Source organism: Cheilinus undulatus, linkage group 7 (genome assembly GCF_018320785.1).
Source record: "Cheilinus undulatus linkage group 7, ASM1832078v1, whole genome shotgun sequence".
Taxonomy (NCBI): Eukaryota; Metazoa; Chordata; class Actinopteri; order Labriformes; family Labridae; genus Cheilinus; species Cheilinus undulatus.
The window spans coordinates 2,338,206-2,356,456 of NC_054871.1; the positions used below are offsets into that span (position 1 = coordinate 2,338,206).

Consider the following 18,251-nt stretch of genomic DNA (forward strand, 5'->3'; position numbering starts at 1 on the left):
CTATCAGTAAAAACATTACACCTTCTCAGTGTTGAACTCACCTGAGTGTTTACTAAGCAGGGCCTGTGGGAGTCGGGGCCCCCAGGGGCCGTCGCTCCAAGCTGCAGCTCAGTGCTAATTACACTGAAGTGAAGATGATGATAATGAGGATAACAAAGCTACAGTAGAGTAGAGACGTCTGTTACAAACCTCAAAGAGACAAACAAACACCTCCACTAATGTGTTTACAATCTGCTATGGCTCCACGCTGATAAATGTTTCATATGAGAGGGTTTTCATGATATCAGGATTTTAAACATTCATACCACAGGAGGAGAAAATGAATGAGGGTGATACCTGTCAGAGGTGGGCACTTGTAGGCCAGTAGGCAGATGTGGACCCATCTTCTCTCATTGTGGCCTGTGTGTCAGTGTAAAATATCAATACACTGTAAACATATTTGCAGCTAACATATGATGATATAAGGCCAATATTTACAATATTAAAATGCTGAAATAAGGTCAGTATTTATAATATTAAAATGCTGATATAAGGCCAATATTTACAGTATCAAACAGCTGAAAAAAGGCCAATATTAACAATTAAAATGCTGATATAAGGCTGATGTTTACAGTATCAAACAGTTGAAAAAAGGCCAATATTAACAATTAAATTGCTGATATAAGGCTGATGTTTACAGTATCAAACAGTTGAAAAAAGGCCAATATTAACAATTAAATTGCTGATATAAGGCTGATGTTTACAGTATTTAAATATTTTTATTAAGCTTATATTTACAGTGTATATAGGCTGATATAAGGCTATTTACAGTATATAAATGTTGATAAAAGGCTGTCATTTACAGTATATAAATGTTGATAAAAGGCTGTCATTTACAGTATATAAATGTTGATAAAAGGCTGTCATTTACAGTATATAAATGTTGATAAAAGGCTGTCATTTACAGTATATAAATGTTGATAAAAGGCTGTCATTTACAATATATAAATGTTGATAAAAGGCTGTCATTTGCAGTATTTAAGTGCTGATATTTGGCCAACATTTTCAGTGAATACGGGTCGATATCTGACAGATATTTACAGCTGATATAGGGTGAATCTCCTCCTGATATTTTCAGCATATTTAGGCTGAAATTAAACTGACATTTACAGTTAACACAGTTCACAGGTTTCTCTGACATATTTCTCAGGACTTTTATATAAACATTGGACTAACTGTTGTAGTCTGATCTAGAACAGAAGCAGCAGACAGAGAGCTGTTTTTGCTTGTTAATTTGCGCTCCTCCCTGTGAATCTGTTTATTTTTCTGCAGCTTTACCTCCAGGCTGTTCTTCTTTGTTTTTATTGAGGCAGAGCTGTTCTCCTGCAGCTCTCTGAGGACGTTACATCAGAAACTTCACCTCCGTACCTGCTCACACCTCATACTCCCATCAGCCAGCTGGAGCAGACCTCTTCACCGCTCTTCACCTCCTGCTTCATGCACAGCAGCCATAACGTTTTAACGACAGTAAAAATCAAACTCAGATCTTTCTATGGAGATACGGCACTATGGTTAAGTCAGTAAGACTCACAGGTATTTTGACCGTCCACATCTTTATCTTTCTTTCCTTCCTACCGTACATCATGGTATCACTGAAAACAAGAAAAGGCTGAAATCCTGGCTGAGAAGAAGGTACAGAGTCGAAGAATGTCAGTGAGATGTAAAAGTGCATTACAGTGGGCTGGTGATACCCAACATCAACAGACGTTCAAACTCACAGGATTTTCACCGGCCAAAGAAGAAAACAAATCAACAGACACAATTTTCAAGTTAGTTTTAGAATCTGCTTTATTTTGATGGTTTAGTAGAGAATCTAGCTTAGCTTTGAGGGCTTGGTTTAGATTCTGTGCTTTATTTTGAAGGGTTAGCTTAAAAAAATGTGGTTTTCAAGATTTGGTTAAGCATCCATGTTTTATTCTAGTGTCCTGTTTGAGATGTATGAAGAGATGGATGCTTTATTTTGAAGGGGTTTTTAGGATATGCTTTTTTAAAGGTTTGTTGCAAATATATCGTTTGTGGGGTTTTTTTTAAAAATCTGTGCTTTACTTTGAAGGGTTTATTTTTGAATGTGCTTTATTTTGAAGGGGGTTTTTTTCGAATCTTTTCTTTGTTTTGAAGTTTTTTTATTTTACACCTCAAAACGTCCACATACGTTTCCTTCACACACCAGTCACATGGACACAGCAGACTTCACCTCAAATCGTTTATTTACTGCTGATTTTTAACCGTGTTTTGTAACATTTTACAGTTTTTTCTAGAAAACCTCAGTCCCTTGTTCTCTCTTAGTGTGGTGGGTTGCGGAGCAGATCCGGCTGCTGTGATTGGTCAGCAGGGACACGGCGTGCTGGTTTGCTGCTGCTGCTGCTGCTGCTGCTCCACCATTAGTCCTTTGCTCAGAAGGAACGCTTCCTGTTTCGGCTCCCGCCCGAGGAAGTTCCTCAACATCTCAGAGGCGTCCTCGGAGCCGCCAGGCCGCAGGATGTACCTCCTGTAGTCCAGGCCCACCTGGAGGACCAATCAGGAGACGCAATACAACAATCAGTAAAAAAATAAACCCTTTGAAGTTGTCAAGACATTTCAAAACTTTTCTCCAATATTCTAATGATTCATAGTTTAAATGATTTTCTAAACCAAAAGAGAAAAAGAGCAGCGTGTCTAGAGCCAGGTTTACATTACAGTGATGATTTAAATACTGTTCGAAAGCTCACTGCGGTAAAATGCCTCACCTCTTAAGCACATTTGCATTCATTAATGTAAACTATCTTAACTCATTGAGTGCCATTGACGTATATATACGTCAAAGTGTTTTTTCAGCGGCTGGCACAAGGGGGCGCTCTCAAGCTCCCTGTGAGTAAATCTGGGGCTTCTGGGATACGTAGTTGGAACATGGAAGAGACGGTAGATCAAAGCCACAGAGATCAGAGGTGGAGACCCTGGGGTCAAAGTGCAGAGCGATTGTTACAGAGGTAATCTAAGCTAAAAGTTTTAAAATAGACGCTGGAAGAAACTTTAAACTTTTGCCTGAGAAATCGCTTACTCACTGAAACCGACACTGAACTTGGCAACAGCGAATCCAGGGATCAGCGCAGCCATTCATCTGCCTATGCCGGCCAAGAGGCTAAAGAATGACACCAGGTCTCCCCTTCAGAGACGGGCTTTTCCGACCCAGACTCTGAGGAATGGCTGCCGAGTGAGCGGAGCGGATCTTGTTCTCCGTCCCAGAGCGATAAAGGTAAGTTAACATTAGGAACCCACTGATTATTCAGCCAAATTTATGGAATGAAACCATCACTCATGCTCCTGTGATTTCAGAAGCAGACTTGAGAGAAGAGCAAGCCCCATGCAGTTCTACAACACCGTCTGCTGGCAGAAAAAGAGGTAAGAACAAAAGAAATTCTACATTATAGATTATATATTATATATACATAAAACATATTATATAGCTATTATATTACTTGTATAATTTACAGGCAGTGCCAGGGGACACGCAAGCAGGAGAGGACGTGGGCATATAGGGGGATCCTGTGGAGGCCGTCCAGTTCCAGAGTGTGAATGACAGTGACTGGAAGCATTGTTATTTATTTTACAATAAAATAACATTTGTAATACAATTTTCAGATGTCTTTTATGTCAGTGAAGGCAAAATTATAACATTCAAATCACTGTTTTGCTTGACAGACATTCTTTCACAAAAATGCATTTGTCTCAGCTTTCTAGAAAAAAAGTGGTCTTTTTGGTGAAACTAGCCTCTATTCAACTTCAGAAAAATCAAGAATTGAACAAGCTGCCAACGAGCGTGTTTTTCCATGATAAAATAGAGAGATTCTTCTTTCATTTGAGCTATTTGGTGTTTTATTGAGCCATGGTACAAAATATTCTGTAGGTCTTGGAAGATGACTCAAAATGGCCAAAAACGCTGGCACAAGCCAGGGCTGGCACTCAATGAGTTAAAGAAACGCTCCTACCTCCTGTAAATCTGCACACATCCTGACATGCTTTATACTCCGATCGTGTCTAGTCAGCATTCTTGCACCCTGTGCACATCTTCCAACCACACTATCAACGCTCAGACTTGTATACACTAGAAATAATACCTACAGGAGCTTGTGCATATTTAAATCTGAATTTTTATGCTTTTTCAGTTTTATCTTTTTATTATAATCAATGTTTAATTCTGATACATTGAGGGCAAAGCTAACCAGAGTCAAATCCGTCGATGCATTAGCCAATAGAGCTGTTTCTGATGATTTCTTCCTAAAACGGTAACTGTTCATTTACATGACAACAGCATTTTTGCTGCCTGAAGTGGCAGATTTTTTAACACCTGATTTTATGGTCATGATTATACAGAGTCCTGGCAGGAAATCAAGACTGTATGACTGTTTCACCTTTTTTCTTGAACTTTCTCTTCAGACATAAAATTAACGGATAAATCCCGTGGTATGAAAAACCAATCAATATATTTCCCTTCCATCAGGGCAACACCCCAAAGACAACGTTTAAGAAGGGTAGACCTTTAAAAAAAACACACACACACATGGGGGTGAACATTCTGTCTGTTAGATTTAGCACAGGCAAATCAGAGCAACTAAACATGTGACAGAGCAGACGCTCACCACCTAAACAGAAACCATGCTAAACGTTTGCTCTATGGAAATGCAAAAAAATGCGTGCCGTGCCAAACTGAACCGGACCGATCGGTGGAAACGACCTAACACTCTTGCTGAAGACGGTCAGGAAAAGAACACAAACATCTTTTCCACTAAGAAAGTCTGTCAGTGTGGATCCTCTAATAAAGAAATGTTGTTGAGTTTTGACTAAACTGCTGCTGTTGCTGCATCCATGCTGATCTCTTTATAAGTGGACAGTCGCTGCTCAACCAAAGAGGCCAATAGTTAAAAAGTGCCTTTGCAAGAGCCTCAATGTAAGTGGTGAAAAGTGGCAAAAACGGATTAAAGTGGCAATAAAAATAAGTTAAAGGTGGAAAATAATGGTCAAACAGCTGCAAAAAAAGTTGGCAAAAAGGGGCAAAGTAGGCATAAAATGGCAAAAAGTAGGTGAAAAGTGGGACAACAGGGAGAAAAATTGGGTAGAAAGTGGCAAAAATGGGAGAGAAGTTACTACAAATGAGTAATAGGTGACAAAAAATGGCCAAAAAACAGCAAAAACATAGCAAAATATGAGTGTAAAGGTGACTAAAATGGGCGAAAAGAATGCTGAAAACAGTGGCATATAATGGCAATACGCAGCTTAAAAGGGCAACAAGTGGCAAAAAAGGGAAAAAACTGCAAATAGCAAAAAGCAAGAAAAGTGGCAAAAAAAAACGGTGGCAAAACTGGGATAGAAGTAGTAAAAATGGTTTAAAAGTGGCAAAAAAAAAAGAAAAAGTTGGCAAAATATTGCAAATAAGGGCAATGGATATATACACACAGAAAATAAAGGTTGAAAATTAAAGCTGACTGTATTAATGTGGGGATTCAAACTGATTAATGTGACCTGCAGTGGATAATTTCTGAGGTGATAGTTTCCCTTCATAAAGGTTTTCTGGGGGAATAATATTTCAAATTTAGACATAAAAGAGCCACACGTTGAGTATCACTTTTTTAGTCATTGAAAAGGTGAAATTAAAGTTTAATATAGACACATCTCTTTCACAAACTCCTGGCCCTGCATGTAGGACACTTCTATTCATTTAAACATCTGTGTGCATGAAGCATTTCTATGCAAATGTGGCCGAAACCATTGGAACTTTCTCTGAGCTCCTCTGGATGCAGCCTCTCTCCTCTGTCCTCTTCTTGTCCAGGTAGTTTTAATTTAAGGGTAGAGGGTTTTACATCAGAGTACTACAAATCCACAAAGGTGTACCTCAAGGTTCAGTTTTCAGACCACTCTTCTTTACTATTTATATCAGCTGTCTTGGATGGAATATTCCAACTGCTGTTTTCATTTGTATGCCCATGATTTGGTTGTTTACTGCTGTCCACCTACGCCTAGACAAGCTTCTATTAATCATCAGCATGCTTTCGATTTAGTCCAAGATCAGCTTAGTCAGCTAAGACTAAATGCAGAAAAAACTAAACTCATGTTCTTATCATCTCTAAGAGCAGCAAAAAAAACACTGTCTGAGAAAAGTGTTTCTAAATATGATCAAGAAGGTTGAGTCTGTACCTTCTTTTAAACATATAGGGTTTTTACTCGAAGAAAATGTGTCTTTCCAGGAGCATATTCAGTATAATGCCAAAAATCTGAAGGCTTTGCTGGAACTGTACTCCAGAAAAAGTCCTGTTTCTCCTTCATGGTCAGAGAGCGGTTGAGTCTGCCTTTTTAACAGTTCTTGATTGTGGTGATGTTTCCTCTGCTCAGAGTCTTCATGGTTTCACAGGGTAACAAGGAGCGCTGACATTTATCACTAACAGTGGATGTCTTACTGCCATTGTACTTTATATTCTACAGCACGGGTGTCAAACTCAAGGCCCAGGGACCAAATGTGGCCCACAGTGCACTTTTACCTGGCCCTTAAGATCATATCATATCCTAATTAGAACTGTCTGCAGATTTCCTCCAGTATAGAAATGTTAATTTAACCTTGAAGATTAAAAAAAAGCCTTGTTAAGTTACAAAAATCTGAAAAAGTAGAGAGTAGAAAAAATTAGATAAAAAGTCAGGAATGAGGAAAAGAAATTAATTTGTGTTTGTGTGTTGCATTTTCATTTTAGATCCCAAGATTATGACCTAAACTTAGGATTTTGACTTTTTATTTCATATTATGACATTTTAAATACAAAACTTTGACCATGCCTCTCATATTGTGACCTTTTTGTTTCACAATTTTTCATTTTAAATCATATTATGACCTTTCAAACTCCTGACTTTGACTTTTAATCCCATGTTTTCACTTTAAACTCCTGATCGAGAATTTTTTCTCATATTTTGACCTTGTAGAGTCACAATTTAGAATTTTATCTTATATTTTGACCCTTTAAACTCTTGATATTGTATTTTATCCCATATCTTGGCCTTTAAATTCATGATTTTAACTCTCTATCTCATATATTTGCCTTTTATTTTGACTTTTTATTTTGTGTTTTGCCCTGTAGGACTTATAAAATTGACTTTCATCACAGATTTTGAGCCTTTAACTCATTTCTTCATTTAGCATTTATTTGACACAGACACACAGCAACACTGATGCTGTGATTTGCTACCCTCGATGTCTCCGTAGCCCTGAAGAACGCCGTTCTAGCGAGCCCTGAACTTCAGTGACTGGTCTTTAAAGATTGAATCCACATTGTTAGATCCAATAATAAGCATCTTTTTATCCAGTTTTAATTTATTTTTGATCATTTACTTCGGCTTTCTGCCCAGGGAATCGCTGTGTTGTTTACTGCAATGCATTGTGGGAGAGGCTGTCTACCAATTGCAAGCTGTTGCGCCTCTACTGTTTTGAGGAACGGCACAAATGAATATAATCGCAAAAATTAAAAAAAGCACATGGATTTCTACTTTGTATATATGTAGATATTTAGAAAACCGTTAGTCACAAAATGTTTATTTTTCCACCGCTGTGTCCTCAGGAGATGGAGAACCGTGCAAAGAAAAGGCTTAGTCACTAATGTTTTCTGTGTTATAAATACAAATCTCTGAGTTTTTAAAATTCCTTTTTTTTTCTTCTTTTGTCTTTAGAGTCCTATAACTTTTATAAAAGTCAAGTGACATTACTGTAGCAGATATATTCTTAAAGCCCAGGTTGTCCTGAATAAAGGATGTATAGAGCTTGACACCACAGGGTTGATGTTTGACAAGCTTTTTAAGACAAAAAGTCTGGACGAGATATGATGGTTTAAAAAAATAGCCGTGAGCTCTCAGGGTTGAATCTAACTTGCTTTCGTTGAACTTGGTGACTCTGAATGTTTTTACTGAAAACTCTTAGTTTTCACTGATGAGTTCCTATCATTGTTAAGATCTATTGTGTGCTGTAAGAGTTTGCATGTATTGGTTGTTGAAACTGTTGCTGCCAGGTCTCCCTTAAAAAAAAGGAGATCTGGTCCCAGTGGGACTAACCTGGTTACATAGACAGAAAGGGTGCTTTCACATTAGGGACCTCGGCTAGGATCAGAGTACACTTGAGCCCAACATCTGGCTCCATTTGGTCTGTGTGAATATTAAAACACCGTACTTGTCTCTACACCGCGTTCCACATCATTAAGCCAATGACATTTTTCTCTTATTTTCCTAAATTTTAATGCAAATGACAGAGTATTTTTCAAGTCATCAGCTGTTAGAGCATAATTCAAATGTTTCTGAACAAACTTCATAATGATAACTATTATTTCTCTAAAAATAAAAACCTCAAAATGCACTGTTCCACATTATTAAGCACGACAGAGTTTTAAAACATTTTATTGGTTCTAAAGATCAAAGCTATTTCAATCAAAAACATCTTAACAGGCCAAGTTCCATGTTAACATAGGAGCCCTTCTTTGATATCACCTTCACTATTCATGCATCCATTGAACTTGTGAGTTTTTGGAGAGTTTCTGCTTGAATTTCTTTGCAGGATGTCAGAATATCCTCCCAGAGCTGCTGTTTTGATGTGCACTGCCTCCCACCCTCATAGATCTTTAGCTTGAGGATGCCCCAAAGGTTCTCAACAGGGTTAAAGGTCAGGGGAGGATGGGGGCCACACCATGAGTTTCTCTCCTTTTATGCCCATAGCAGCCAGTGACACAGAGGGAACATTACAGCATGAGATGGAGCATTGTCATGCATGAAGAAAATTTTGCTACAGAAGGCACTGTTCTTCTTTTTGTACCATGGCAGAAAGTGGTCAGTCAGAAACTCTATATACTTTGCCGAGTTCATTTTCACACCTTCAGGGACCCTGAAGTGGTCGACCAGCCCTCTCCTCATGAATCCGGCCCAGAACATAACTCCGCCCCCTCCTTGCTGACGTCACAGCCTCATTGGGACATGGTGGCCATCCACTAACCATCCACCACTCCTCCATCTGGACCTTCCAGGGTTGCACGGCACTCATCAGTCAACAAGACTGTTTGAAAATGAGTCTTCATGTATTTCTGGGCCCACTGCAAACGTTTCTGCTTGTCAGCATTGGTTAGGGGGGGCTGAATAATAGGTTTATGCATGACTGCAAGCCTCTGGAGGATCCTACACTTTGAGGTTTGTGGGACTCCAGAGGCACCAGCAGCTTCAAATACCTGTTTGCCGCTTTGTAATGACATTTTAGCAGCTGCTCTCTTAATCTGATGAATTTGTCTGGCAGAAACCTTCCTCATTATGCTTTTATCTGCAGGAACCCGTCTGTCTCAATCAGCCACAAATTCCTTCACAGTACGCTGATCATGATTAAATTTTAATGAAATATCTAATGTTTTCATTCCTTGTCCAAGGCATTGCACTTTTTGACACTTTCAGCAGAGATCCTTTTTCTTTCCTATATTGCTGAAACCTGTGGCCTGCTTAATAATGTGGAACGGTGCATTTTGAGGTTTTTATTTTTTTTAAAATAACAGTTATCATTATGAAGTTTGTTTAAAAACATTTGAATTATGCTCTAATGGCTGATGACTTGAAAAATACTCTGACTGTCATTTGCATTAATATTTAGGAAAATAAGAGAAAAATGTCTTTGCATAATAATATGGAACACGGTGTAGAACAGTTCATGTGGACTGTGATTGAGTACTAGGAACTCAACCTTAGATTTCCTCCAGGATCAGTAAGGTCTTTAACTAATCCAGTGATACTCAACACATGGCTCTAGTGCCACGTGTGGCTCTTTTATGTCTTAATTTGAAATATTATTCCCACAGAAAAACTCAGAAAAGGGACACTTTGACCTCAGAAATTAATCACATTTATCAGTTTGTTTGCCAGACTTATACAGAAGGCTTTAATTGTCAAACTTAATTGTCCTATTTGTTTGATTAAATTAAGCTATCTTTGCCATTAAATACCACTTTTTTCCCCTACTTTTTTGCCCATTTTTGCCACTTCTTTCTGCCACATTTTCCAAATTTTTGCTCTTTTCACTTTTTTTTTGGCAATTATTTGCCCATTTAGACTGCCTTTTGCCAATTAGTACCCCTTTTTTTCCTTTATTTGCCCATTTTTGCCACTTTTATCTCATTTTTGCCCCTTTTCACATTTTTTTCACAACTTTTTGCTGATTTAAGCTACCTTTTGCCATCAAATACCACTTGTTTCCTCTTTTTTGCAACTCTTGACTGCTTTTTGCCTGTTTTTTGCTAGGTTTTTGCTACTTTTTGACCATTTTTGCCACCTATCCAATAATAACATTATCTTTATTTATATAGCACTTTTAAAAACAGGGATTTACCAAGTGCTTTGACAACTTTAACTTATATTATTGCTACTTCAAGCTGTTTTTGCCACTTTTCACCACTTAGGTTGTGGCTCTTGCAAAGGAATTTTTCAAGAATTTGGCTCTTTGGGTGAGTAACACTGGTCTAATCTAATCAAAGCCAACTCTAATCTTCTCCTGCCTTTTCAAAAACCCCTGCACTGATGCAGCACAGACACATTTTATCCACCGCCCTACAGATGTAGAAGTCGGAGGAGGGTCGTTGTTGGCATCTCAAAAATATAAAAACATCCATGGTAGCAGGATGGAATCCATCGTCTGCATGGAGCATAAACAAATGTCAACCTGAGTTGACGCCATGTTTGTCTCTTCCTTTTTCTTTGTCTTGGCAAATGTGCAAACAAACTGTGCTTACTGCCACCTGCAGGACTGGACCGCCTGAGCGTGCTATGAAACTATTGAGCCTAATGTCAAAATGCTCTGAGCAGTCTCTGGCCCTGTGCCCGAGTAAAGCATGTCTGCATCCCGGACATTGTGCTTGAGTGTTTTCTGATCAGGGACCGGGCCCTTAATGTGAAAGCATCCTAAAGAATCAGAAGACCCTTCATCATGGTGGAAGGAGAACAACTTCCTGGTTAGACGAGGAGAGCAGACTGAAGATGTGCATAGTAATGTGATGATAAAATGATGATGTCTAATGTTATGAGTTCTGACCCTTGGATTCATGATTCCCTCCTGTTTGAAGCGAGCGAAGAACATGTCCATGGAGAACACCTCACTCCACAGGTAACCGTAATACTGAGCATCATAACCGCCCGCCAGGTGGCCGAAGGTCGCCGGCATGTTGGTCCCTGCAAAAAAAGAGAGAGAGAGAGAGAGAGAGAGAGAGAGAGAGAAAGAGAGACAGAGGAGGAAGACCAGCTGATGTCATTTCATAGAAGCAATTTAGGATTAAGGATCAGAAACAATCAGTTTTAGTCTTTAGAGCTGGGGTGTCAAACTCAATCCCAGCGGGGGCCATCATCTGGATTTAGTTCTAACCTGGGGGCCAAACAGAGCTAACATTTTTTTTGTTTGTTTTTGTTTGGTTTTTTTTAAAGATTGTTTTATTAGCAATTGCAAAATACACAACTTGTATCCACTTCTGGATACAGTGTTTACATGTTTCCAGTTAAAAAAACTAAACAAGATAGGTAAACATATAAGAGGTTAAAGGAAATGGACAAAGTGAATGATTTTAATATTTTAATAAATTAAATCAAATGACAAACTACAAAAGCACTTGGATAGCACAGACCTCCACCAAGGCAGCTCAGCCCTATCTCCCAATAGTAAAGAATCCTTTAAAAACATTCTTTGATCCAGACGGTGATCCGGATCACGCCCAAAATCTAATCAGGTCTTCCTTCTGCCATTTCTGCCATTTCCTGAAAATTTCATCAAAATCCATCCATAACTTTCGGAGTTATGTAACTAACAAACTAACAAACCCAGCCAATCACATGACCCCTTAATTTTAAATAAAAAAATTAAAATAAAAAAAAAATAAATAAAAATAAATAAAATAAACTTAAGTAAATTCACCACACACAGTCAAGACAATACATTAATAATAACAATAATAATAATAGTAAAGTATTAATAATGTATACTATTAACTAATTATGAAAGTGCACTGACAAAAAGTAAACCAATTTAAACAGGGTCAACATTTAACCAAAAAACATCAACCTCATTTTCACCAGTAATGAATTATGGGGAAGTAAAAAACAACTTAGCTCTAATGATAAAGGATATTCGGATTTAAAAAGTCAAAATGATAAGTTTAAAGGCTCAAAATCTGAGGGAAAAAAGGCAAAAGTATTGGTTCAAAAGATCAAAACACAAAGTTAAAAGAAAAACAGAACAGAAAAAATAATATATGGCAGAAATATGAGACAGAAAGTCAAACTAATGAATGTAAAATATCAACATATGAGACAAAATTCACAGCTTTGAATTTGAAAGATGAAATATGAGAATATGAAATTAAAAGTTGTGAGTTTAAAAGGCCAAAATATAAGATACAATTCAAAAACCGTGAGTTTTAAAGCTCAAAATATGAGATAAATTTCAAAATCATGATTTGTAAAGCTCAAAATATGAAATAAAATTCAAAATCATTAGCTTGTTTCAAAGCTCAAAATATGAGGTAGAATTAATATTTGTAAACTTTAAATGTAAAATATGGGATGAAATTAAAAAATTGTGCGTTTTAAAGGCCAAAATATGAGGGGGGGGGGGGAATCATGACTTAAAAGGTCACAATATGAGATAAAAGGCCAAAATTATGCTTTGAAAAGGTCAAAATATGAAATAAAAATTCTAAATCCTGAGTTTAAGCTGCAACTGTAAGATGCAAAAAGTTTTTACTCTTGACTCTAGATTTGATGACTTAAGGATATTTTTAATCATCAAGGTTAAGTTTACATTTTTATACTGGAGGATATCTGCAGACCTCATACTGGTGTGCCAGCTATAATAAGTATATCTTGTGATCTGGTGGACCGGGTATAACTGTACCACGGGCAGGATTTGGCCCCTGGGTCTTGAGTTTGACACCCCTGCTTTAAAGGATCACCTAATTTATGAGTGAATGGATTCAATATTGATTAATAAAAACACATGAGAAGATCTAAAACTGAACCTGGTGACGCCGGGATTCCCAAGACTTCCTGACAGAGGCGTGCGTACTCCTCGGCAGGGTCTAGCCCATTCCTGGTGTGCAGAGCCTGGTCCACTTTAGCCAGGACGATCTGCCTCAGGTTAAACAAGCCTGTGGGAGAGGCATGGTTACTAAGGCATCAGTGAAACAGAACCAGTACTCCTCCTCTCCTCCCTGTCCGATACCCACCGGTGTTGGCGAGGCGGGACTTGATGAGTTTTTCGAGCAGCTCGTCAGGAATGGGGTTCGCGGTCTTGTAGTGTCTGGACATCCTCAGGAGAGGCTCCCGCTCCCACACCCAGTTCTCTAACATCTGAGACGGGGCCTCCACAAAGTCCCGCTCCACGTGAGTCCCGCTGAACATGGCGTAGTCTGCCTGCAAACAGACCGACACTCAGAACCAGGGGCTCCATGTTTGATCTGATTTACTGTCAGTTTTTACACACAGTCATAAACTTTAACAGGATTAATGTTGACTCCTAGAAAGCTGGAGTGTGGTTCAAAGAGTTAAAAATGGAAAACAAAATGCTGGGTGCAGAGTTTGAGTTCAGGTTTATCAGCTGACCTCAGCACAAAGTTGGTGCATGACGTGCCCAAACTCGTGGAAGTACGTCTCCACCTCATCGTGCTGCAGGAGCGACGGGGCGTCGGCTGTGGGTTTGCTGAAGTTGGCAACCATGGCGGCCACAGACATCTGACGCCTGCCATCAGGTAACAGACAGCCGGGCTGCAGGCCAAAACAGGCAGCGTGGCCGTATTTCCCCTCCCTGCAGAGGACAGAAAACACTGAGGATGCCTGGAGATCACATTTCTTTATTTCTTAGACTATAATAACCACACCTCTGAGCCCTCACCTGGGATAGAGGTCCAGGTAGAACTGGCCCACCACCTGACCACTGTTGCGGTCCTTCACGCAGTACAGGGTGACGTCAGGGTGCCACACGGGCGCTCCATCCACGAGCTCGAAGGACAAACCGAGCAGCTCCTGATAGATGTCCAAAAGACCCTGAGTCACCACCTCCATCGGAAAATACTCCTTCAGCAGGTTCTGATCCACGGCGTACTGGGTCTCCTCCACCTATAGCAAAGAAAAGGAGCGAAGACAGAAGAAACACAGTGTTATCAAGATGAGTTAAAACAGTATACTAAGGATAGAGTGCAGAGATTTTTAAGGTGATCTAAGGAAAAGATCTTCAAACCAATGTTGGTATTTCAGTTTTTTTCTTTATAGACAAAATACTGTTAAATCTTTATTAAAAGTTGCATCAGTGTGCATGTCAGTCTGTTTGTAGGGTCTTCCAGAATGAACCCATGGCACACAAGGCAATGGGTTTGCAGAGAAAAAACCATGCTCCTGATCTCTGGGCATATGAAAGTCAGTCTTTCGGTTCTTGGTCTTACTGTACTCCTGTGAGACCAACTTCTCTTTGGTGCATCTTCTGGTATTGTTGTTAGACCGTGTGTCTAATGCTGATGTGCTCAGGGGAGCGGTGCTGTCTGATAGGGACAGCAGCAGCCTTCGTACCTCTTTGCAGATTAATATCGTGCATTGATATGTGGCCTTTTCACTTCGGTTGAGTAGTTATACATGGGTTCAACCCTTGACAGCCTACACAACACTTTATTTACATTTACTACTTATAAATCTGTCATACCGCGCCATTCCTACTACATGCTAACTGCTAAGCTTTTCATATTTACATCCGGTGAAGTGCCGTGGGAAAGCTGATGTTATTTTCTGTAACTTTGCTCAAAAATGTACCTCCTATATAACTGTCAACTAAAAAGCGTTAGCCTAATGTAAACTCTAGAGTCGCACCCCGGAGGGGAGTGACGTCATAGCAGTGACGCGTGTACACAAGGTCTACACATACACTAGCATCTTGTATAAAGGTGGAGTTTGTACATGGGGCATAGCTCACACTCTAGATCACAGGTGTCAAACTCACAGCCCGGGGGCCAAATCCGGCCCGTGGAACGATTATATCCGGCTCGTAAGATCTTATCATATTGGTGTTATTATTGGCCCATCAGTATGAGGTCTGCAGATTTCCTCCAGTATAACAGTGTAAACTTGAACTTGATTATTTAAAATATCCTTGTTAAGCCATAACAATCTGAAAAAGTAAAAAGTAGGAAAGGTTTCGAAATCAATACGCGTTTTTATTTCATATTTTCAATTTTGCATCTCAAGATTACAACTCAAACTTATGATTTTGACTTTTCATTTCATACTTTGACCTTTTCAACTCAGAATTTGGACTTTATGTCACATTTTATCTTTTAGATTCCCAATTTTAAATTTTAAGTCATATTTTGACCTTTTCAGCCCCTTACTTTGGCTTTTTAATCCCATATTTTGACTTTTAAAAACATGATTGCAATATTTTTCTCATATTTTGACATTTTGAATGACTAATTTGTATTTTTTATATCATGTTTTACACCACCAATTTTGAATTGAAGTCATATTTTGAATTCTAGCTCATATTTTGACATTTTCAACTCTTAATTTTGGCTTTTTAATCCCATATTTTGACCTATCAGACTCACAATTTAAAATTTTAAGTCATACTTTGACTTTTACAAACATGCTTTCAACTTTTTCCTCGTATATTTGCTCTTTAAAAACATTATTTTTCTATTTTCAATATTGTGTTCTGATCTTTTGAACTAATAAATTGGAAATTTTATCTCAGATTTGAGCCTTTAAACTTATCATTTTTACTTTTTTGAATTTCCAAATCATTTATCATCAGTGCTGTTTCTTCATATTTTATTACTGGTTAAAATAAGGTTGATGGTTACGGTTAAATGTTGACTCTTTTAGACTCTCAGGTTAGACCTGAACCCAGAATCCGTCCCCTGCTGTGACTGAGTTTGACACCTCTGGTCTACACGTATACTAGTTTCTTGTATAAAGGCAGAGTTTGTACATGGGACATAGCTCACATTCTAGATGATAAAATAGGAATAAAGAAGTGTGTTTAGCAGGCTGCAGGCAGCAGCAGGCGTCACTGCCTTCATCTCTGGTACTGATGAGTTAAATGTGACTGCTGTCTGTTTACTTCAGGGAGAACAACAGAAGCTGCCTCACATCTCTTTAGGATCTTTGTGGCCTGATTAGTTTTGGTGCAGAATTATTATTAGATATCAAAAGGACTAAAAACAGACTCGACTCCCTGCTCGGATCACTGAATTTGAGAAGAAATGCTTTTGGCTGCCTGAGGTGTTCAACTCTCACTTGAGTCATGTAGTAGCGAGTGTCCCAGGCGTGCAGCTCTCCATTAAAGGGCAGACTTCTCTTCAGACACTCCTTCTCTTTCAGTTTGAGGATGACCGAGCGCTCGTCATCACCCAGAGGCTTCAGCTTACGAGCCAGCTCCTCTGAAAAACACATACAGACGGAGAGAGTGAGCAGAGAGGTGTCAAACTAGCAGATCATGTTCCTGATCAAATACAGGGTGAGATTACGGTTTCACTTTGAGGAGAAATAAAACACTGACTGCTCCATAAAACAGTGGCTATAATTACAGAAATCCTGATTCAAACATATTATTCCTATCAGACTTCACAGTGGACATTTAGTTTCTGATAGATTCATTCAGCTCAGTTCCAGTGTCGTCAGTTTGAGTCACAATTCCGAACATAACTGAGGTCAGCTCGTTCACTCACCCAGGAAGCTGGCCACCTTCCTCCCAGACTTGGCCATGTTCATCTCCAGAACGAAGTCAGCGTGGGTGCTGAAGCCAAGCAGAGAACTCTTCTGAGCGCGAAGCTCGACAAGCTCCTTCAGGATGGCAGAGTTCTCCTAAAGACACAACGAGTCGCTTAAATGGAAGCTCACTGCTCCTGTTTCTAAACCATCAGTCTTTTCACACTTCTGACTGTGAAACTAAAAAACAACGTTTAACCTGGGAGTAGTAAAAATCAGGCGGATGTCAACCCTTTAAACCAGGGGTGTCAAACTCAGTCACAGCAAGCACAAGATTCTGACAGAGCCTAACAGATAGGATCTTACGAGCCGGGTAAAACTGTACCACGGGCCGGATTTGGCCCCCGGCCTTGAGTTTGACTCCCCTGCCCTAAACCATTTTACTGGCTTTGACTTGGATGATCTCTATTATGTTTTTAAAGTAAAAGCCACTCAGAAGACAAACCATCCATGAAGATGCTCCACACCTTCTGCATGCAGAGTTTAGACTTCGAACCACAAAAGAGGGCAAAATTAAACAGATATGAGCTCATCGTTCCATTTTAAATAAGCTGTAGACTTTTGGACTTTGAGACTCATATCACACTAAAATCAAACAGCTACAGATAGAAGAACAGGGGTGTCAAACTCAAGGCCCGGGGGCCAAATCTGTCCCATGGAAGCGTTAAATCCGGCCCGCAAGATGATCTCATATTTCTGTTATAACTGGCCCATCAGTCTGAGCTCTGCAGATTTCCTCAAGTGTAAAAATGAGAACTTATCCTTGATGATTTAATATATCTTTGTTAAGTCACAAAATCTGAAAAAGTAAGGTGTAAAATTAATTTGATAAAAAGTCAGAAATGTAGGAAAAGAAATTAATTTGTGTTGTAATTTCATATTGTCAATTTTGCATCTCACAATCAGGACTCAAACTTAGGATTTTGGCTTTTTATTTTGTACTTTAAGCATTTCAACTCATAATTTTGACTTCTTATATAATATTTCGAGCTTTAAAATTCATAATTTAAAATTTTAAGACCTTTTTTTACATTTTTAACCAATTATTTTGTACCTTATCTCATATTTTCAACTCCTTACTTTGACTTTATAATCCCTTAGTTTGACCTTTTACACTCACAATTAAAAAAACTGAAATAATATTTTGACTTGTAATTTCATGATTACAAATTTTATTTCATATTTTGACCTTTTAAACTCATGATTTTTACTTCTTTCTAATAAATTTGCCTTAAAAAAAACATTATTTTTCAATTTCAATTTCAAGTTTTGATCATTTTGAACTGATAAATTCACTTTTCTAAGATTATGAGTCTTTAAACTTATCTTTTTAACATTTTTAACCTCAAAATTATTGATCGTTGGTGCAAAGTTTTTTTTTCCTACTTTATTACTGGGGAAACGAGGGTGACAGTTTATGGTTCAAAAGGTGACCCTGTTAGGCCCTC

At 38.6% G+C, this 18,251-nt stretch overlaps 1 protein-coding gene across 1 annotated transcript in view; it reads right to left on the reverse strand.

Annotated features, from left to right (window-relative positions):
• Positions 1–1,809: 1,809 nt before the first annotated feature.
• Positions 1,810–18,251, reverse strand: part of thop1 (thimet oligopeptidase 1) — a 34,466-nt gene continuing 18,024 nt past the window's right edge. The window contains exons 7-14 of the mRNA XM_041790454.1: positions 16,764–16,899; positions 16,333–16,475; positions 13,943–14,166; positions 13,654–13,855; positions 13,278–13,464; positions 13,071–13,199; positions 11,099–11,235; positions 1,810–2,544 (exon numbers count right to left, since the gene is read on the reverse strand). Of these exons, the coding sequence (XP_041646388.1) occupies positions 2,365–2,544; positions 11,099–11,235; positions 13,071–13,199; positions 13,278–13,464; positions 13,654–13,855; positions 13,943–14,166; positions 16,333–16,475; positions 16,764–16,899 (1,338 nt within the window). The 3' untranslated portion in view covers positions 1,810–2,364. The remainder of the gene's footprint in view (positions 2,545–11,098; positions 11,236–13,070; positions 13,200–13,277; positions 13,465–13,653; positions 13,856–13,942; positions 14,167–16,332; positions 16,476–16,763; positions 16,900–18,251) is intronic.